Source organism: Thermobia domestica, chromosome 4 (assembly GCF_964235325.1).
Source record: "Thermobia domestica chromosome 4, izTheDome1.hap1.1, whole genome shotgun sequence".
Classification (NCBI taxonomy): Eukaryota; Metazoa; Arthropoda; class Insecta; order Zygentoma; family Lepismatidae; genus Thermobia; species Thermobia domestica.
Genome location: NC_137457.1, coordinates 24,336,078 through 24,359,767, shown reverse-complemented (window position 1 = coordinate 24,359,767; position 23,690 = coordinate 24,336,078). Strand labels below are relative to the sequence as shown.

The following is a 23,690-nucleotide window of genomic DNA, read 5'->3' as shown; positions in this document are numbered from 1 at the left end:
TTTATTAATTATGTATGTTCAAATTGTGTTAACTCTATGTCCTACCATTACCGTCGAGGAGTCCTTTCTTACCCTTATGTCTCCCATATCCCCCCGATCTGACTGTTAATTTCGCAACCTGCTGCTCATTTACATATTAAACGAAGTAACGGACATATTTTAATTTCTATTATTATTATTATTATTATTATTATTATTATTATTATTATTATTATTATTATTATTATTATTATTATTATGAGTAGTAGTAGTCTGTCTTTTGACAGTTCTATTGAGGGTTTTTTTTTGGGGGGGGGGAAATGTTTCTTCCACGTTTCTAGATCTTCAGCTTCCTCTTTTAACTCCCAATATTTTCTTCTATTTTTCAAATCATCAAATGAATTGTGTTCTTCTTCTTCCTATTCCTCGCTATCCTTCCATCTTTCCTTCTATGGCAGTATGAAGAAGACAATTTCTTCACATGATCTTTTCAATTAAATTCGCCTCCCTACAAAGGCTAAAAGCGTCTTCTTCTCTTCTATCCGTTTTAAAACATTGTTTGTTACTCTTTCTGTCCATTTTATCTTCTCCATTTTCCTCGAACACCATATTTCGAAGCTATCTAAATATTTCTTCTCTAATTTTTGTCTCTGAACCATGCAGCCCAACATTCCATATATCGAATACAAAATTTTGAAGTAGTACAATAGAATTCCGAAAACTCGGCATAATATGGACCAGAGGATTGCCCAGTTCGTGAAAGTACCAGGTTATCAAGAATGGGGTTTAAAAAGATAAGAGTGTTTCGTCAGAACAAACTGTATTTTATTTGTATGTAGTGGCTGTTTGACAATACAATAGAGAATAAACTGTACAATTACCCTTTAACAAGGGAAAAGTACGTAGGCCTACTTTATGAAGGCATAGAGCCTTTACTACACATGAAAAAGAAAATTAATGAATACACACTGTACAGTAATTTACCTGATAAGACATATCTAAGAAAAATACCCAGCAATGACCTTGAAGGGGTCTGCGCGCTGGGTTTCTTCGCCCTGGCACGGTGTGGCCTCGTTATCCGTTCTACCGGGTTATAGTGTGCCGAGTCTTAGGAATTCTACTGTATACTGTGAGAAATTTGACAACAAAATGGGAATTTCTGGCCTCTGAAAGTGAGATTTTATCATGTTTTAGGTTGGTATGACTGACCTCTGATATATTCATTGAATTGGAAAAGGTGACACCTGGCGAATTTTGTATCGATAAGTAAACTGAAACCATGTGCACGGCCGCGTATCAGTTTTTATGAAGCTTTTCTCGCAGTTTTTATTAAGCTTTTCTTGCCTACTGTTAAAAATATCTAAAACCAGTGGAAGAAATAAACATTTTATAATAATAATAATAGTAATAATAAATGTTCTTTTCTTCTTCGAGAAAGAAAAGTGACTCAGTCATATAACTTTCCCATCTCGTTAACGCCGAATAGCACACACTTTATAACACTCAAAAAGTAAAACTGTTCAGGCGCTGTTGCGTGAAAAAGACGTAAGGATGGAAAGTAAAAATGAATAAGAAAGAAAATGTATATACATATATTTTTTAATGATTGTGGAACGCAAGAACTGAATTACCTACTTTAGAATGCATTACATGCTCTCATAATTTTTCAACTTTTTTCTTCTTCTTTTTCTGGTGTTCATAACACGTGAGAGATGTTGAAGTCAAGGTCGTGGCGTGAACACTAAACAACAGTATTTGTTGAATACTACTTCCAATCGAAAAAGGACCACACATGCTTTTGGAAGAGGAAAGTTTAAAAAAAAGAAAAGTGAACCAAAACAATGACTTTTATTTCAAAAATCACTAGGCTCGTTCTTGACTAATTTTGGGGGGCGAACGGAAGGGAGAAAGAGCTAAACCAGAACAAGTTCAGATGACTTAAAAAAATGAATACATTGGGAGTTTCTACGGCCTGTGATTTCGAGTGGTGCAGAAGAGTGAAGAAAAGTTAAATATATGAAGGTAACCAAGAAAGTTTTGTCGCTTTTTCAACTACCACCTACGAACATTGATATGTCACCTAAGGCGTACCTGGAAGATCAAAAATACTCACCATCAACATCGACGACCTTCTGCCAATGTTAGGAAAGCAATGGATTCCATCGCAGTAGAACTTGGTGGACCGTGAAGCGAAGGAGGTATCCAGTACATTTTGCACCTCTACTAGATTTGAACTGGCGTCCTCTAAGGTGATTGTCCAAGGAATGCAACAGGCGATAATCGGGCGGTGCAATGTCCGGGGAGCATTGCGGATGCAATAGTGTTTCTCATCCAAGGCGTAGAATGGTGTCCCGGGTCATCCTATTTACATGGGGTTTAGCGTTGTCATGTAACAGAAGGACCTCTTCGATTTAGAAGTGCTGGCTTCAGAGTTTTGAATTTTTCTTGAAAACTGCTCAACTGCTGACAGTGCAAACTTGCATTGATGCTCTGACCAGCTGGTAGCAGTTCCCGATGCACGATCCCGTGAGCAGTTAGGAAAAACACACAGAGGGATTTTCTTCAACTGCAGTGCTGGTTTCGGCTGTTCTGGAACCGGTTCATGGGATGCTAACCAATGATGACGGCGCCGTGGAGCTTCATATAGGACCCACTTCTCATCACATGTCAACATCCTGTCCAGAAATGGCTCCTTCCTCAGGTGATACAGCGAAGAAACACAGATGTCTGCTTGCGTTACCTTCTGACCCGGAGTCAAATCATGTGGGACTCATCGACCCAACTTGTAGTGCCTCCCAAGTTGATGGAGGTGCTGCCGAATGCTTTCTCGCTTTCACACTGAATTGTAGTCCTAGTTCCTCGCATGTTTGGCCACTGTTCGCCTCAATTGCTGCTTGAAGATCTTCATTTTGGACATATGTTGGTCTTCCGGGACGTGGCATATCTTCGAGTGTTTCGTCACAGGCTTTAAACTTGTTAAACCACTGTTGCACTGTCCGCGTAGTTACGACACCCTCACCAAAGGCCTGGCATATCCTCCATCCTGTTGCAGCGGCGTTTGGCCCCAGTTTGAACTCCTACAGCATACACACCCTTATGACACTCTGTGGAGGTCCCATATTCACTCTGTCCTTACGCAAGTTCACGGTGTAAATGAACTGTCACAACCAGGTAGTATGTTGGATATATTCACACCAATAACCGACCTTCGCCTTATTTCCATTTGCGTTCAATTCACTGTGTGAGGGCCAATTGACCACAGACCTCCACAAAAGCGAAAGAACTTTCTTGGTTACCTTTGTAATACAGTGAGTGAAATATTTTCTTTCAGTTTAACGTTTCATGATAAGCTATGGGAGACGGATGATTAAGACAACTGAATGATGAAAGAATTGGCGGAATGAGAATCTAGGAGGAAATGGGAGTATCCTGTGAAAACTCACAGCCGGGATGTCCACCACAAACTTATTTGGTCGGAGGTGGAACCAGGGACCCAACAGCACCATAGGTAAGCACTTTACCACTGAGTCACCGTGCCTCCGTTAGTACAGTGAAATGTGAAAATCCTTTTTAAAAATGATTGAAGTCCCTTTCAAACATCGACGCCATAACAATAGGCTAGCCACAATTAGGCTGGACACTCGAATTACACAAAAGAGAGATGCATTACGTATAGGCATACAATAGGATGCCAAATCATCCAAAACACGCAAGGGACATTTGTAAATTTCGATGTGTACCTATGATTATCGATTAATCGATACGATACTATCATATTTTTTTTCGTGCAGACAGACCTTTAAAAATCTCGTAGAGAAGATAGTTATGTATGTCATATGAAAACTTACCAAGTCATTTGTGGTAAACAAAATGGTGTACCATATTCCCCTTCTGTTCCTCTCCATAAGAGGACAGCTGAGACGTGCTGATTATCAAGACTCTTCTACTTAGACACATCTCTTTGCCGCGCGGCAACACTGCTTCCGCCCACTTTCCTTAGACATTGTCCCTTACTATAGTGAAGACATGAACTTACCCCTGAGACTTGGGTTCTTTCCTCGTCTGTTGACCCTTGGAGCTGGTCGTCCTTCTGGAAGCCGCTGAGGAAATGAGAACATGGCGAATGAAGCTAGCATAAGAAGAGCTGCCACAAGTACCAGGCCTTTAAAAGAAATAATAAATACATACATGAGCAAAAACTGATAATATAATATAAATGATAAAAGAACAGAAAAGTTATACATATGGGCAGATCCTAAAATTAGGAACCTCTGCAGTAAGATAATATCACTTGGTCTTAGTTTATATGGGAATACTTCTTCATTTGACATGACAAATACAACGGTAAGTGGATGTTCATAAATGTTAAATATACTCAGTGGCGTATTTAGGGGGGGCTTCCGGGCTTAAGCCCCCCCCGAAATCTTACTTACAATAGTAAAGTATATGAAATATCTTGCAGTATTTTCACATTTTCAGGCAAAGCCCTCCCCGAAAGTTAGCAAAGCCCCCCCCGAAAGAAAATCGCAAATACGCCACTGAATATACTGAACGCAGAAGAAGAGAAAGAAGAATAAAACGGGCTAAAATATAAATTGCAGACAAGAGTTACTTGAAGTGCAACATGGATTCTGGTGCGAATATGTTCCACTTGGAATCCATTCTGATTTTATGTCCATTTTGTTTACGTACAATCGCCTACATTTCTTTCAAATCCTTTACTAGTGCATTTCTTTTTGTGTATAACATTTCATTTTTGTGTCACCCCAACTCCGTATTTAATCAACATTTTTTAATATCTGAATGGTCCGGTGTCGTGTTGTCCATCCATTTTTCTTACTTTTCTTACTTTCGCAGTGTTACTCATATTTTTAATCAATTACTGTGTTCATAATCAATTGTTAAGATTTGGTCAACATGGCTCCAAGGCTGCGACCGTAGTTAGTATTGACCCATTAATATGACATTTTTTTTTTCCAGTGGTGGTTATGGATGATGTAATCTGTCGATGCGTGCTGTTGACATGTGTGATGATTTTTCAGAGGATCTTGTAATCGATTGAAGAGGAAATATAATGTTGATACACTATAAGAACTGTAAATTCTATAGGCTATATTTATGCATATGTAAATGTTTTATTTACGATTTTGTTTCGGGGAGGGGCTTTGCTAACTTTCGGGGGGGCTTTGCCTCAAAATGTGAAAATTCTGCAAGGTATTTCATATACTTTACTATAGTAAGATTTCGGGGGGGCTTCAGCCCGGAAGCCCCCTAAATACGCCACTGTTTATAGAAATACTAAAGATTTCACTTCGGAAATTTGAAGTATTTATCGAGTATCAGTGACCAAGGGCGCCCATGTTGTGGTTTCCAAGGGTGGGCAAGTATAAGCGACGTTTCAAAAATAGTTTCAAATTTTGCTGTAACTAATGTAAAAATTCTATTGGATTTTCGATATTCTGAAGTACAATTTCCTCCGGAGGGGCAAGTGCCCCACCTTGTCCCTCTAATGGGCGTTCTTGCCAGTGACACCAGGCCCGTATCCACGGAGGGTCTAGGGGGCCCGGCATCGCTAAATTTTTAGTGGCCCCCCTTAAATTTTAAGGTAGGCTTGCAAATGAACTATAATATGATTGGATCGGGCCCTCCTAACTTCTACCTCCCAACGACCTTAAACGCCACTAAAATTCATCCCACAGATGTTCCGCGGGATTCAAATCAGGTGATTGAATAGGCCACTGGAGTCGTATTGCTCTTGTCATACCACGACAAAATATTGGCAGCTTTATGGCAAGGGGCATTATCCTGATAGTAACATGGGTCCATTCCAAAGAATTTCCACAATGTGGGAAGCACTGAATTGTCCAAAGTGTCTAGATAATTTGCACTCGTCATGTTACCAGGCACAACAACTTACAGTAAATCGCAGAGGGACGCATCTTGAGCTTCCGGGTGTTTATTGTTGGAACAATTGTTGTGATGCGTAATTGAATGAAATTAATGCTTTTAAAAACATCTAATTCTAGAAAAGACTACTCCAGAGGATAGGAAAAGTATTTTCTGAAAGTGATGTTAAATACACACAAAACTACCGATTTAGAGGGATAAGAATATTAAAATGATTCAAATATATTCAGAAATATGCAAATATCCTTAGAACCCTCAAACTATACCTACCAGGACTAACTTTCAAAATATGCTTTTGCATATGCATATGCAAGGTATGTTTAAAATGTATCCAACTTTATTTATTTTATTTTATTTTATTTTATTTATTTATTTATTTATTTTTGGTCCAAAAAAACGTAGTTAAAAAGGCATGGTTTGATGTCTGTGTGTGGGTGATTCTAATGCGGAATCTTATTTTTTGAGCTTACAGAAGCAGCTAGTCACCAGGAGACCGCCGATAAGTGAGAAGGTGTAACTGAGCGGGGTTGGAAATTCGTTTTTGACAAAACATTTGAGAAGCCTTCGGGGACAAAGCATTTGATACAGACTTTCCTACCCAACACAGCACATCTGTGCTTTGTTAGACTTCCTGCTCTTTCTACGTGGTTCCATGTGATTTTTGGCTTTTTCTCCAAGTTGAAAATACCGGTAGAGTGAACTACCTCATGCTGTAAACGTCGCCAACACCTAGTGGTCCATTTGCAGGTAAATGTCGATCGTCGATATAGCGACGCGTTGAAGGACTGCCGCTAGTGTGCCACTGGAGGCAGGGTTTCGTCGAGTCGAAACATATATCTAGAGTCAGGGTGTTGAAGTTATCACCGCGTAGCAGCGAGGACTTCATTTTGTCCGCGCTCCTTCGATTCGTCGCGGAGAATCGCGAAGGTGCCAACACGAACTATTGTCAAACATGTGCATGCGGTTATTATTATATATTATGTTTTTCTGACGAATCGTTCATAAAATGAGTTCCGTGGGTCAAGAGTTACCCTTGCTTCTACGTTATGAAGTGAAAAATTTTGAGATGAGTATCTATAATTGTATGAATTCAGATGATAACTGAAAGCGAATATGGGAGAACCATGAAATAAAGTAAATAGACGCGCGTCATTTTGTTATAAAATTACATGGTGAACGCATTTTACCTGATCCCAAACAATTATCGTCGAATAAACACAGTTAAAGAAACGCTCTTATTAGTCATGTTAAAAAGACCTCAACGATTTATCCCTCTACAAGCCAAGCTTTCTGCATTATCTCCGTGGCAAAGTCGGAAGAAACGTAACTATTAATCAAAAAGTTGGTGGTTCGCGCCAACTCCGGGGTACTTTTTCTTTAAATTTTTATAGTGTTTTTTTACACTCACCTTAATGTAAACAAATCACGCATATAGGCGATTTAACATGTTTTGGGGGTAAATTTTTGTGGTTGATTGGCGCGTCTCTGCCACTGGTGAGTCACTGGTAGTATAATTTTCTAAACGGAAGTGGGGCCACCGCGGATTGTCGCTGCGGGGCCTCCAATTTGTGGCGAGATGTCGCTAGTCGGTGGTCCAGCGGTGGTCCAGCGGTGTGCCCATCGGTGGTCCAGCGACACTTACGGCACGGGTAGATTTCTGTTGAGATAAGACATCCTGCAGAATGCGATGGGCTAACTGCGTGCAATTCTGAAAGAGGCGCTCAAGCGCTCTTTCAACTGTGGGAGAACTGCTAGAAGTGGGGCAGCCTAAAGGATTACTTTCAACACTTTGTGTTTTAATAAGCATTTTTTTATGAATAAAAGTAGGATGATTTTTGAACAAACCTTGTATGCGTTAAGAAAGATAATTCAGACCTTAGTGACAATGATGCATCAATGAACAACTAATACCTAGAAAGACTAAAACTAAAATTCTTTGAGATTCGATCACACTTTATCATAGGAATGGCAAAATGTTACTTACCCAACCACCAAGCTCCGACCCATCGCGGGTCGTTTGGATTCATTCCTGGATCCACAAAGGGATCTGCGTACAGTCTTGTACATAATGATCCTAAGATGAAACCTAGGGCAGGTCCCAGGATACGAACTCCAATTGTTATGGCTGAAAAAGAGAGGGGGAAAATGTAAAATAGATACAAATTATGTGTGATAAGAAAAGGAGGGATTAATTGAAAATCGTAAAATAAGTAAGCAGGAATCATTTTTTACTAGAATAAGCATTTTAAACACTATCAACACTTATTAACAGTTAAAATCGCTTGCCAGGGTGTGTACTATGAAGTACAATATTTCTGCATACTTTTTAGAAATGTCCAAAGAAATAAGGGTTTTGCTTTAAATCCGGACTCTAGCTATTACCCTTACATGTTCATCAAAATCAAACAATATAGTCTATATATATATACAGGGCCGGATCCAGGATTTCCGAAGGGGGTGCACCAAATAACTGTCAGTACATTTGAATTAAATTTGAGTTTTTTTTTAAATGCATTTAGGCATCTGTAGTGTGAATGAGTAATTGCCCTGGAAATGCTAAGTGTCTGCTCTCGGTCCTTCAACCTTCAGAAAATTGGCTGAAACTATTGAATTTTGCAAGACTCACTGCTAGCTTGTCACTTTAGGTAGTGCATATTTACAACGAAGGGGGGGGGGTGACGTGCACCTTTGTACCCCCCTAAATCCGGCCCTGTATATGTATATATATTGTTAAATATTACTTTTTAGCCTAACTCTTGTACCCTGAGTGCTCGCTGAATTGCGGTCACTCCTCTACACGAGGAAATGTGGCCAGCAGCCAACCTGATTACATGACCACATTGACTGGTAGTATTGAAGAGAAAGAACACACTTGAGGCTATGTTTGCAGACAGCACACTGTTATAATGGGAAGTGGGAAAGATTTATCCATATTCCAATAGGGCATGATTTTGGGTACCCGAGGAACAGGTGTGACAATAACCCTGACAGTAACACTTGTCGGATGCGCCCGTTCTTGTGTTGTAGTGTACATGGAGTGGGAAGAAAACAGAGTAACAGTCTTCAAGAGACGGAACTGCAGGAGCGTACGAAATTTCAAAACGTGGGGTGAGCATACCGTCAAACAGCTCGTGACAGCCAAACGAACCATCAGTGTCCGAGAAATACGTGACCAATACAATGGTGGATGCACAACATCTATATCCCATGCAACTATACAGCGTACATTGGCACGCATGAAATTCTACAATACCTAAAAACCTGGCACAAACTACCTAAAAAGACACAACAATGTCGCAAAAAGCATTCACCAGCTTTTTGGCACATAACATGGAACTAATCAACGATACCAATCCATACTACAAATACCAGTTAAGTTCAGTACTTGAAAATGGTAAATATAAACTCAACTGGGATCGAGAAATCAGAAGAGATGTAACTGTACCTGCGAACAGACCCGACATCACTATTATCAATAAAATAGACCAATAAGTAATCCTCATAGATATAGCAGTACCATTGACTTATAAGATACGTACAACATCCAGGACGAAAATAAGCAAATACGAGGGCTGTCCAAAAAGCCTCAGACGTTTTGGCTTATCACGGTAGTGGGCGGGGATAGAGTCGCCATCTTGGTGTCAGAACGTTGCCACACTCAGTGCACATCCAGATGGTACCGTGAGAACTGTGTCGCTCTTATTATGCTTTCTGTGACATGTAACACTGCGCGCTGCAATAGAAAATCACGCCTTTTATGAGGTGAGTTCTGTGACTAGGTTTTTGTTGGCAAAATGCATAAGAGAAGTTAGGCGCAAGATTCAAAACAAGCACCGGGGAAAACTTAGCTCGAAGGTGTCTGTTTTTTTTACGACATATACGTCCATACACGGCCAGCGTACCCGAGAGCTTTTGGATGGGAGGTGTTCGATCATCCACCATACAGCCCGGATTTTGCGACGAGTGACTACTATCTCTTCCCAGCGATGAAGACATGGTTTCCTACACAACGCTTTGGTACTGAGGACGCTAAACTGCATGCTGGTGTAAACCAGTGGTTGAAATCACAGGCAGCATATTTCAACCGTGACAGCAGTGGCGTATTTAGGGGGGGTGCTTCCAGGCTTAAGCCCCCCGAAATCTTACTTAGTATAGTAAAGTAAATGAAATTTCTTGCAGAATTTTCACATTTCCAGGTAAAGCCCCCCCGAAATTTAGCAAAGCCCCTCCCGAAACAAAATCGTAAATACGCCACTGCGTGACAGTATTGAAAAACTTGTGCCACGGTACGACAAGTGTCTTAATTTGTATGGCAATTATGTGGGGAAAAATAGCTAAAGAGTGTACCTTTCAAATGTGTATAATGCAATTTGGTTTGTTCATTCTGTTTTTATTATTATTATTATTATTATTATTATTATTATTATTATTATTATTATTATTATTATTATTATTATTATTATTATTATTTCAAAACGTCTGCGATTTTCTGAACAATCCTTCTATAAAGACCTGGTAGACGATATGAAAAAAATTACGGAAATGTCAGAAAGTCACAGTAAGACTAATCATTATCTCAACTACAACAATTGTCCCTAAAAGTATTGTTGCACAACTTGAACAGATAAACTCAAAACATCTCTTAACCAAACTACAAAAATCAGTAATACTAGACACCTGTCATATAGTTAGGAAATTCTTTGGAGAAGAACTCTTCAACACCTGTCATATAGTTAGGAAATTCTTTGGAGAAGAACTCTTCAACACCTGTCATATAGTTAGGAAATTCTTTGGAGAAGAACTCTTCAACACCTGTCATATAGTTAGGAAATTCTTTGGAGAAGAACTCTTCAACACCTGTCATATGGTTAGGAAATTCTTTGGAGAAGAACTCTTCAACACCTGTCATATAGTTAGGAAATTCTTTGGAGAAGAACTCTTCAACACCTGTCATATGGTTAGGAATTCTTTGGAGAAGAACTCTTCAACACCTGTCATATGGTTAGGAAATTCTTTGGAGAAGAACTCTTCAACACCTGTCATATAGTTAGGAAATTCTTTGGAGAAGAACTCTTCAACACCTGTCATATAGTTAGGAAATTCTTTGGAGAAGAACTCTTCAACACCTGTCATATGGTTAGGAAATTCTTTGGAGAAGAACTCTTCAACACCTGTCATATGGTTAGGAAATTCTTTGGAGAAGAACTCTTCAACACCTGTCATATGGTTAGGAAATTCTTTGGAGAAGAACTCTTCAACACCTGTCATATGGTTAGGAAATTCTTTGGAGAAGAACTCTTCAACACCTGTCATATGGTTAGGAAATTCTTTGGAGAAGAACTCTTCAACACCTGTCATATGGTTAGGAAATTCTTTGGAGAAGAACTCTTCAAAGAATCTGCACTTGCCAGGGGTATATTTTTTTCACACTCAACCCTAGCCATAGGCACTAAATATACGTTTCTGATTGGTTGCAGTTTGCGATTGTCCAAATCTTCTGGTGCATGTATTGTATATTATAGTAATAGAAGAAAATTTTCACTTTGTGTGTTGATAAAAATAAAAAAGATAATTATGTTTGGTTATATTTCGCAAGAACATGAGGCATATTTTTAACGCGCTTCCCTAAAACAAATGAATTTTGGTCACAAGGAAGTGGGTGAGGTTCGAAGTTGGATCACCCGAGTCTGACGTAGTCACGTTGTATTATTTTGTGGTAAAGGTAGAAGAAAACGAGCCCTGCGGGTCTTCTAACCCCCTCCGCTCGCTCAGCTATGTTTCCTAACGTAAGTAAATCACTTTTTACGCATTATATATTACGCACAAGGACAAATGAGTATTACTTTTATCTTATCTTAATGATAAAACTATTATGAAAATTAAAAAAAAACAAAAAATAAAAAAAACTTTCCTTGGGTCGGGTTTGAACCCACGGCAAAATAAATTATATTACTATCCCATTCGCTACCACGCTCTTTTTCTAACTTTTTGTTCACATGAATGTTGACAAGTATATTGTATAACACAACAAATCAAGAGAAGTAAGTCACTACAGAAAAGATAATTAACTGCAGTATTGCTGGACAAGCAAAATGCGTTAGAAATTTGCAAACATTTTTGTCTCAGTTTGAGGAGTCACATTAAACAAATCCAACCTCGAGTTTGCAAGTACCAAATGAAATCCAAATCTGACAACTTGGTAGGATATTGTATCATATAGAATATAAAATGTCCATTCAACCAATTAATCGCATTTAGTTTGGTCTGCGGGTACCAGTGATAGTCTGAAAATCGTAAGATGGAGGGAGAGAAGGTAGATGGTGGCTGTCGACAAATAAGTCCAGTATCCGACATAAGGCATCCCAAATTCGTCGTGTGGAAATACAGGACGTGATGTGATGTAGTAAAGTATCAAGCTGACTACCTAAAGAACACTCCGCTTACACTACACTATGAATAGCAAATAATTTCTCATTTGTAATCAATAAGTCATAAAAAAGGCAGTACCATGCACTTCTAACATCTGTGAGACACTCTGAATTACAGGTTTTCCATATACGTGGCCAATTGTAGTGCGGAAATTTTTGACACACTAATGGACAAGTACCCGCATAAACTGGTTTGATTAACAGCAAATAGAGTTGTTTGGAAGACAAATCATTGGGATTATCTTGAATGCCACTGTAAGCCAAGTATTGAATAAGAGTATGTGCATAATCTGGGATCAATTTATAAAAACGAATTCAAGGCGGATTATTCGGAAATATATTTTCTGCCCCAAAGTGGAACCACAGATACGTATGAGTCATTTGGTCCATGTAATAGCGGTAGGTTGTTCGCATATACAGTGTCTGACACTGTTTTTTTTTCTAGTATTCACTAAATTTAATCCACCAGCAGGCAAGGGCGCCGATCCTGGGGGGCCGCCCGCCAAAGTTCATGTGAGCCTACCCTATTGAATTTATGAATATATAATATTTGGCATAATTTGAGTGCAATTTGTCTTAAAATCTTCATATATATGCCTTCTGCATCTGAATAGGCCCCCCCGAAATTTACAGAGAAATCGGCGCCCTTGCCAGCGGGACATGGGAGGTATAGAGTATTTCTATTAATTCGAAAGAACATGTTTGACCATATTAAAAAATTACATAAAGAATCCAGTTTATTTTTTATTTTATTTTATTTATTTTTTATTTTTTTTCATTTTTTCTTTCATTTATTTATTTATTTATTTATTGCATGCAGTTCTGTGGTAACCGGTATACCAAAGTTTGGAGTAAACGACGCTCGGCCACGAAAACCGACAACAGCAAACGTTTAATTTGTGTTATATGTATGCTAGGTGGCGAGAAACGGATAACTTCTTCAACCAATCAGAACCGCGTATTTAGCTCCTATGGCTAGAGTCGAGCGCCATTAAAATATATACTTACCAGAGAACGTCGTCAGATTATTAAGCTCAAACCGGTTTAAACCGAAATACAGTAATAATAATAATAATAATAATAATAATAATAATAATAATAATAATAATAATAATAATAAAGCAACTGAAATTTTGTTTTGTTACTTCAGACCAACTTTCTGTTAAACTTCCTTCTCATGTACACGTGTCGTCTTGCTCATAATATATATTAAAGGAAAGAAAAAAAGCTAAAATAATCACATCTTTAATAATAATAATAATAATAATAATATGACTTTGCCATGGCAACGAAAATTTAGCTCAGTGAAGCAAAAGTCCTGTCACCAGCTAATTAGCTAACTGCTACATCAAGGAAAGAAAGAAAGAAAAAAAAAAAAAACATAAGAAAATGTCCTCTGAAGCAGACAGACAAATGAAAATTCGTTGAAGTGAAATATAAACGAGAAATATATTATTTGACTTTGAGTACATTGAAAACAACAAGCTGATATAACGAACTGAAATAAAAAAGATGTCATTTTCCTGTTACAGAAGTAAACATTTTGAAATACAACTAACCTTCTTTGAAATATATATTTTCTCTGTGTTTGTATGTTACAGTCTTTTCCACTTGAGTGGGTTTTTCGTTCTAACTGTTTATTGGTTGACGTTCTCCTCTGAGCTATTCCAAATTCCTTTTTTGATGGAATTTAGTCAAGTGTTGTCACACGAATACCATGCATGTGTACCCCTCCTTCTACTGTGTTTCGTCTTTACAACTGAAGATGATGTTATATCCAAAAGAGAGAGAGACACACACACACACACACACGTGAAGGAGTGACGCACTGTCAAAGGGAGGAAGTGGAGGGGAGGTGACGTTTACTGGAAATAAAGGTAAAAATGTCCTCTGGGGAGGTCAAACTTTTCCTCCGTATCTTTATCAATGGGTGAAGGAATCTTATGGAATTTGTTTTCTTAGCACTGTGTGTGATAATGACAAAATGCACAACTTGCTTCCTAATATGAGATATATATATAACCAGTGGCGTATTTAGGGGCGTGCCTAACGGGCTCAAGCCCCCTCCCCGAAATAAATTTGTTATATGCAAAACTTCATTAAAATTTGTTGGTACCCAAAAAGGAAAAATATAAGTGATAATTCACGTGTTTTGCATAGCTCCCCCCGAAACAAAATCCTAAATACGCCACTGTATATACCCATTCGAAAGATCTCATTAAGTTGAACAAAGTTAATTGGGTGAGTAGAAAAAATCTCATGCGTAGTTTTCGATTTAAAAATATGAGGTTTTTGTAAATACAGAGTCCGCCAGAAAAATGTATACACTCTTTGTCATCCTGTATACGGTCACTGGTATTGTCAATTGTTTTCAGTTAAAATTAGTGGTAGGCACAAAAACAGGTTTTCCGTTTCCGGTTTAGGAAAAACCGAAACCAGTTTTTGAAAATTTTCAACAACCGGTTTTCAACGGACCCGGTTTTCTTCGAAACCAGTTCGGTTTTCACCAAACCGGTTATCGGTTTTCACAAAAAACGGTTCGTTTTTTACCGAAACCGGTTTCGCTTTTTCCGGTTTCGGTATATTGACTTTACGGCATTGTAACATGCGTTGAGAACACATATGAAAGAAACTTTAAAAAAATGTGTAAATTCTCATAAAAAAAGGAAGTGCAAACCGATATCAATATGCTTTAAAACCAATATGTTTAAAAACAAAACTGTTTTTGTTGTAAACGGATCCGGTTTTCGGAAAACTATGAAACTCTACTCTGGTGAGAAACCGAACCGGGTTTTGGAGAAAACCGAAAGCTGCTTTGGTGGAAAACCGAAACCGGTATTAGAGAAAACCGAAATGTCGTTTTCGGGTTTCGATTTTTTAGAAACCGGTTTCCGGTTTCTTATATAAAAACCGGTTTTGCTCATTCCTAGTTAAAATTATGTTGTAGTACGCTTTTTCGCCCAACAGATGTCAGTACTGTCAACAGTGCTCAGCACGGTTAGTGAGAAAGAAAATGGCAGGAGCACACTTGACGTTCGAGCAGCGTAAGTACATTTTGGAGTATTTTATCAGATTTGGGAATGCCATCGAGGTGCAGCGTCAGGGAAGAGGGGGGAGTTTGGTACTGAACCCGCCTAACAATCAAACGCATTGTTGACAAGTTTGAGGCTCATGAAACGACGAGCGGTCAATGTATCAACTGAGACCGATGCACATGCCTCTGTAGTCTTCTGGCGAAGGTTCCCGAGCGTATCAAGCAATGGCCAACATTTTGAACTTCTAATGTATACATATGCTTACTTAAGGTTTGTAACACATGTTTGAACAATCACTAAATGTAATTAAGAAATACGATATATAGCTTTTTCGTTAAACAGTATATACATTTTTCTGGCGGACCCTGTAGACCTATACTAGTTTTTGTATATCCAGGGGCGGAACCAGGACGGACTTTGGGGGGGGGGGGCGGTGGCTTGTAATACTGCTACTTAGAGCTACTTTTAAGAGCTCCAAATGCTGGGATGGGTTTCATTTATATATAAAATAAGAAAGTTTTCTCTTCTTGGGGGAGCGACCACCAAAATATGACATTTTCATTAAAATCTGCTGTTGGTTTCTTGTCAGGACAATATTGTTAATGCTTCTAAAAAGTGCAAACATCGTGACAAGGATTTAAGCCTATATTCAATGAAATTCTGTAACTATTAATATGTTCATACATTTCTGCTGAATTAGCATCCATACTCCTAATTCGCCGTCGAATTTAAACTTGGACCGCAGTGACGGTAGATATAACAGAGCAAGGCGCGGATTTGAATCAGTCCTAAGTTGTTGGGATCTGGTAACATTGTGTGTATATATACTATTTATTTTTAGAAAGAAGTATACGAAGAAAAAGAAGAAACCTTTTTATTCACGTTCTGACATATCTTTTAATTTCAAAATCATGTTTTCACATTACCATTTAGATAGCGTCTTTTATATGCATTTTTGTTTCCCTTTAACGATATTTACGAAGTCGGCCGTTATCTAGCGTAGAAATCTTTCTATAAGTTGTTTTTTTTTTTTTTTTTTTTTTTTTTGTTTTCTTCTTCTAGCTCCGAGTGTGTGTCGCTTTTATTTTCTGCATATATCGGTCAAAGCCCTTCGCCAAATTCTGTTCTTGCACTTTCGTTTTTATCTTTTTTTCTTTTTTTCTTTCAAAGCTGCAGTCGAGACACGATTTTATCGGTCTTAAACGATTCGCGAAAGATGTTTGGAAAAAGCCTTGCACATCACAGATCGTCAAGAAGTGAAGCATTAAATCAAAGAGAAAACAACTTGAAGTATATGACTTTATTGACAGTGATGCCCGAAGTTTCCTAGAACGGCGCATTAGTACTAGCAAATATCCCTACGTGGTACTGTAGTCATATCTTTTTTCTTCTGCACTTTTCATATAGAATTTGTCTAAACTTGAAGTATCGGGGAAAAAAGAACGTTTCGTATGGACACCTTAGGAAAGCTGTCATCAGGGGCGTACACAGGGGTGGGTCCTGGGAGTCCGGACCCCCCCCCCCGAAATCCCAACGTTTTTGTAAATGTAGTCTACTTTTAGGGGTAATTTTAGAAATTTTTATATAATTTAGCCTCAAATTGTATTTGGACCCCGCCGAAACGGTTTAGACCCCTCCCGAAATAAATTCCTGCGTACGTCCCTGGCTGTCATCCTATTTTCTTCCATTCTAGGTTAAACATTTAATAACGCTGAGACACATGTTCAATTAATATTAAAAGTCCAAACGACAAATTCAATATTTCTAACTTTAAGGGATTCAGAGATATGAACATCTTATAATAATAATTGCTCCAATTTTCACATCTTTGATTAACTGGAGTTTAGCTTCTCATGTTTATCTGAGTGTGTAATAGTCCAAAATGATTGTCGCATATCTAAAAATGTCTTCTTGTAAGAATATAATTTGAAAATGATTTTGCAGGGTACTTTTAATACTGATACTATGTATGTAATCAGGAAATGTATATTTGTGGTAAAGCCACATACATGTCTTTCCCGATTATACACATACTATCATTATAAGAAGTACCGGGCGAATTCGTTATCAAATTATATTTCTACAACAACATATTTATAGACATGCGACAATAAATTTGGACATGAGTGTACCTGTAACCTCAATTCCTAAAACTGATGGAAAGACTATAACAGATTATAGACCAATTTCTATGCTTGATGTTAAACCTAAAATTTTTGACCAATTTATTTTTAAGTACTTCCAAAACTCTGTTTATCATTGCATTGTCTCTAAACAATACTGGTAAGTCGACTGAACTGAATTTAAATAGATTTTGTTACTCCTGTGGTTTCTAATACAGGTTAAGTGGACACTGACTATTTTGATTTCGCTAAGGCTTCTAATAAGATTATTCATCATATTCTTCTAAAACAAAAAATAAGCTTTGTCTATTTTGATATTTCTAAGTTTTTTAAATATTTTGGCTTGCCTCTTACCCGTTTGATAGCAAATTTGTGGCTTGGTATATGGGCCGTAAATCATCTAATATTTCTTTCAGTGTCCCACAAGGATCTAATTTGGGACCTTCTGTTATTTACTTTAAATATGTGAATGACTAGTAATTCTTTGAATTGTCTTTCTCTTTTATATGCTGATGATCTTAAGATTTTTTGTAGTATTCAAAATTATCAGCATCATTTAATATTACAGACAAATATTAACTCAATCTATGAATGGTCTAAAATAATTTATTGTCTCTGAATATGGATAAAACTAAAAATAGTATTATATTCGAGGAAAACCAATATATTAGTTTATCAATACAAAACTAATGATTGTAAAATTAAAATAAGTTCAACTATAAAGACCTGAGTATTGTTGTGGATAATAAATTATTGTTTGATAAATAAGTTGATAATATTTTTTCAAAAGCCAGAAGGGGCATAGGTCTTATTAAATGGGTTGTAAAATAATTTAAAGATGTTTTAACCTGTAAAGTTCTATAGTGTGCTTATGTTAGATTCCACTTAGAGTATGCTGCTGCTTCGATATGGAATAGAAATTTGATCTCAATCTTCCACGATATTGAAGCTATTCAAATTTCGTTCTTGGCTTGGCTTCGATTTAAATTTAAAGTTAATACCTTAACCAATGATACTATTCTTCTGGAACTCAATATAATTGCCCTCCCGTTGAAAGGACAAATTTACAAGAGATCAAATTGATTTACAGTATAATTGAGTCATCTAGTTCCACTATGGCTCTTGTCCATTTATAGCAAATCCCAGAAAACTTAGAAAAAATGTAGGATTTGCATTTTTTGTGGAACTGGAAATACTTCAGTGTCTTCATATGGAAAACTTAAACATCCTCAAATAATTCCAGTTCTACAAAACGCATCGATCCTACAGCTTTTCTCGGTTTTCTGGGATTTGATATAAATGGACAAGAGCCATTTTGGAACTCGATGACTCAATTAGTGACAAGATTGATCTCATCAATTTCTTGTACATCAGAACATCATCTTATAATCATAGAAATTTTCGACTTTTATCTTGTAACTACATTTTGGGTTGGTACTTCAATATACAAAAGTACTCAAATGGTAAAAATAAGTTTCAATACTTGATATTTTTAATAAACAATTTCCTGAAATTAAAAATCAATATTTTAAGGGCATTACTAAATAAACAAGTCATCTTTTCTTTCTAAGACAATTCTGTGTTTTCATAGCATATTGTGTTGTCAAATTTTACTTAAGTTTTGTGTTTTACAGTATTAATTGTTATTTTATGTTGTTTTATGTTTTTCTTAATAGTTTAAATTTTTGTTAAATATATTTTTCATAAGTTCTTTACTTACCTATCTTTCTTCTTACTTTGAACTATTGAATAACCCTACACTTTAGTTGGAGGTTTTACTTTCATTGAAGATTTTAGTTTTTTTTTCCCTCAATAATAAGCAAATAATTATTATAAACATTTTTTTATTAAATAAGTATGTCAATATATTACATTTTTGTTTTTGCACAATTCTAAGCAAGTACAGTGTTATTGTGTTGTTTACATTTACTTAGCTTTTGGGTTTTATTAATTATGGTGCTTTTTGCATATTTTAAGATTTTATAAATTATTACTTTATGGTGCTTCCTGCATATTTTAAGAATTTATAAATTATTACTTTATGGTGCTTCTTGCATATTTGAAGGATATATAAATTATTACTTTATAGTGGTTCTTGAATATTTTAAAGTTTTATAAATTTTTACTTTATGTTTTTTTTTGTGCATATTTTAGGGTTTTACAAATTATTACTTTAGAGTCCTTCTTGCATATTTTAAAGTTTTATGAATTATTACTTTATGATGCTTCTAGCTTTTTAAAAAGTTTTATAAATTATTAGTTTATGGTGCTTCAAGCATATTTTAAAGTTTTATAAATTATTATTTTCTGGTGCTTCTTGCATATTTTAAGGTTTTATAAATTATTACTTTATGATGCTTCTTGCATCTTTTAAGGTTTTATAAATTATTACTTTATGATGCTTCTTGCATCTTTTAGGGTTTTATAAATTATTACTTTATGATGCTTCTTCCATCTTTTAAGGTTTTATAAATTATTACTTTATGATGCTTCTTGCATCTTTTAAGGTTTTATAAATTATTACTTTATGATGCTTCTTGAATATTTTAAATTTTGTCCATGTTTTTAGTTGTTCATTCAAGTATCTTTTTTCTTTTCTTATGCGGCCAATTTAAGATTGACTGTAGTGTTACTTTCATCAATAAATAAATAAATTAATAATAATAATACTGAAATTCTATTTTACGGCCCATGATTATGCCCTTTAGGCTAAAGAAGAGAGAGAGAGGGAGAGATAATTAATAAAAGTGAATATTTCTAAATTAATTGGTGGAATGATAACGCGGGGGGCAACCGGAGAGCAGCGAGAGAACTCACTGACTAAATTGCTAACACAAACTCACTTGGGTTGTGGTCTAATCAGATACTCCTCACAACTCAGGCGAGCTTTCTACCACTAACCTACAGTGCTCCATTTTATATTAGGTTTGAGTTACTGTCTTTTATGTCTCTAGGTAATACCGAAGTTATAAAAACCTATATTAACAAGGGCTTCGAACCACGATTGGTTCTTGCATTTAATACAGTTGGTTTCTCCACCGACTGAGGGGTTAGTTGTGGTCCAAAACCCCCTTAAATAACACCCTTGGTATCATACTTTATATGGTACATATTTACAACAGCAATTGACACAGAAATGTAGTAACTTACTTGAGGAATGAAAAAACGTACTTACCAAAGTACAAAGGTGACTCTCGACTTGCAACATTATCGTCAATGTAAGGAATTCCAAGCGTGTACACTGCTGTTTGTCCCATACCCACTCCTAACAAACTGATGAAGAAGATAGCGAGAACAATATTCGACATATGCGACTGAATTAGTTCTTCACTTGTCACCTCACACTTTTCATCACTGAAAAAGTGCGCCGTTGATTGATGCAGAGAGTCATTGAGATACAAGTGCAAAGAGTCATTAGCGTAGTAGTGTAGCGAAGGTATTGATAATGATGATGATGACGATGCTTCTTTACACAGCACTGATGATGTATTTTTCACTTCGGGGAAGTTTCTGTTAATAAGCTGTTTGCCAAATATAAAATGCGGCATGGAACAAGTGAAAGACGAAACGGCGAAAAAGACCATCCCCCACGCGATCCACTTTGGCCGATGACCCTGTCCACCATAGTATGTGAGCAATAGCGAGCTCCCGATTTGCCCAATCTCTGTGGCACTCATGATAATACCCGTTGTTTTCGATTGTATCTGGAACAATTTCTCGATCGTAGTTATAACACTCACAAAATATGTGTAATACATTCCTTGAAGAACCCACGTTATACAAAAGATCGCCAAGAAAGATTGTTTTGACGCAAACATTTGTAGCCATTTTGGCGCACAAGGTCCTAATCCACACTCAGTACCTGATTCTGGGATATCATCCCCTGCTAATGAGTGTCCTGAGGCCGTACCATTACCACCACTTCCACTACGTAAGATGTCCGGAGGATGTCCGGGCTGTCCGTTGATAGTAGGAACACTCCCGTTCCCATTACACACCCGTCCATTTGTAGCGATAACACTTGCCCCATTGTCTGTTGATGGAAGAATGGTGGTCGTTTGATCAGTTACCCCATTGCTTCCCATAAGTCTTGCTGTTATGTCTAAGTTTCCATTGTTTGCGGCGTCTGTGATACCATTATTCGTTTTCCAGTCACCTAGGTCTGTGACACAGTTCAATGATGGCACTGGTGAACCCTCCTTCTCAGGGGCGTCGAAAGGGTCGCTCTGAGGGGCCGCGATGAAGTTTGTCCTCCACTTACCCATTGCGGCTGTAAAGAAAGCAGAAGTCAACCAATTAGAATTCTGTTGCACTTTTAAAAGAAATATCACGTTAGCAGTCTAATATCATAAATTACTCTTAAAGTTAAAATTGCAATTATTATTTATTACATATGGTCTAACCTAAGCGTTCACTGACTGAAGCAATCGATAGTGGTGTTGAATTTTGGTCCTCAGACCTCACTTACAAAATAATATTAAACGAACTAATACTTCTTCATTTACAAAATTCGATTAAATGAACTTTATGATATTTTTAGAATGCTACTTAATGTTAATAAGTGTCATTTACAAATTGCTATTAAATTAACTAATACTTTTCACTTAATATCTGCTATTAAATGCTAATACTTGGTGATTACAAGATGCTATTAAATGAACTAATACTTGTCACTTAGAAAATGTTAATAAATGAACTAATTCTAGTCACAAAATGTTATTATAAGTAGATGAAGTAATCCTCAGGATTTTATTAAGTGAACTAATACTTGTCAATTACAAGACGCTATTAAATGAACTAATAGTTTTCACTTACAAACTGCTATTAAATGAACTAATACTTTTTCATTTACAAAATGTTATTTATCACAAAATTCTATTAAATGAATTAATAATTAGCGATCACAAAATAGTATTAAATGAGCTAATACTTGCCACTTAGAAAATGCTACTAAATAAACTAATTCTTGACACAAAACGTTATTATAAGTATATGCAGTAATCCCAGGATGTTATTGAATGAGCTAATAAATTTACTTGTCAATTACAAAGTACAATTAAATGAACTAATACTTGTCATTTACAAAATGCTATTAAATGAACTATGCACTTGTCATTTACAAAATGCTATTAAATGAACTAATTCTTGTCATTTACAAAATGCTATTAAATGAATTATGCATTTCTCATTTACAAAATGCTACTAAATGAACTATGCACTCGTCATTTACAAAATGCTATTAAATGAATTATGCACTTGTCATTTACAAAATGCTATTAAATGAACTATGCACTTCTCATTTACAAAATGCTATTAAATGAATTATGCACTTGTCATTTACAAAATGCTATTAAATGAACTAATACTTATCATTTACAAAATGCTATTAAATGAAATAGTTCTTGTTTAAAAACCCTTGAAATTGTTCTCTATAATAATGTCATCATAAATTTTGCACCGAGATGTCTGGTCTACAAAAATGATTTGCAGTTCTTAATTCACTTGATGTCATTTTTGTAGATCTATCTGGCACATTGTTGATTTTTTAATATTCCTTTATTGTATTTATGTTATTCACTAGAACTAAGAAGAAAAAGTAGTTAGGACGTAGGGAAGGGCTTTAGTGTGATCATTACGTAAGGTCATTGTGTCATCAACATAATGATAATAATGGATCATTTTAACAAGAAATACGATTAGCAATCTCATAGAGTTTGTATATACAGGATGTTTCAAAACAACACCGACAAACGTTTGAGAGGTGATTCCTGACACCAAAATAAGACAAAAAGTTTAGACCAACTTGGGTGCACAAACGTTTCCTTTCGGAGTTATGGGCTGCCGAAAACATGAAAAAATGAACTTTAAAGGTTCATAGCTCCAAAACTATAAGACTGAATGCTTGTAGTCGGGTCAAGAGTTCACTTAGGAACTAATATGTGCGCTATCCAAAAATGCATGTTTGAGAGTCCTAAGATAGTCATACAACAATTTTTGTACAGGGAGTTTGACTACAGGCATATAATCTGAAGTATCCACCAACCACCTCTATAAAAATTGTTGCGGAAGTACTGTAGGATTCTGAAACATGGATATTTGGATAGTGCATATATTATTTCCTAAGTGAAGTCTTGAGCCGACTACGGTAACTACCATAGTATTGGAGCTATTGACCTTTAAAGTTCACTTGTTCATATTTTCGGCAGCCTATAACTCCG

At 36.5% G+C, this 23,690-nt stretch overlaps 1 protein-coding gene across 5 annotated transcripts in view; it reads right to left on the bottom strand.

The window, feature by feature from the left end:
• Positions 1 to 23,690, bottom strand: part of LOC145683775 (solute carrier organic anion transporter family member 74D-like) — a 551,718-nt gene that overhangs the window by 71,127 nt on the left and 456,901 nt on the right. For all 5 annotated transcript variants that reach the window (XM_081755342.1, XM_081755343.1, XM_081755345.1 and 2 more), the window contains 3 exons: positions 20,648 to 21,742; positions 7,871 to 8,011; positions 4,016 to 4,141 (listed from right to left, as the gene is read on the bottom strand). In XM_081755342.1, the coding sequence (XP_081611468.1) occupies positions 4,016 to 4,141; positions 7,871 to 8,011; positions 20,648 to 21,737 (1,357 nt within the window). In that variant the 5' untranslated portion in view covers positions 21,738 to 21,742. The remainder of the gene's footprint in view (positions 1 to 4,015; positions 4,142 to 7,870; positions 8,012 to 20,647; positions 21,743 to 23,690) is intronic.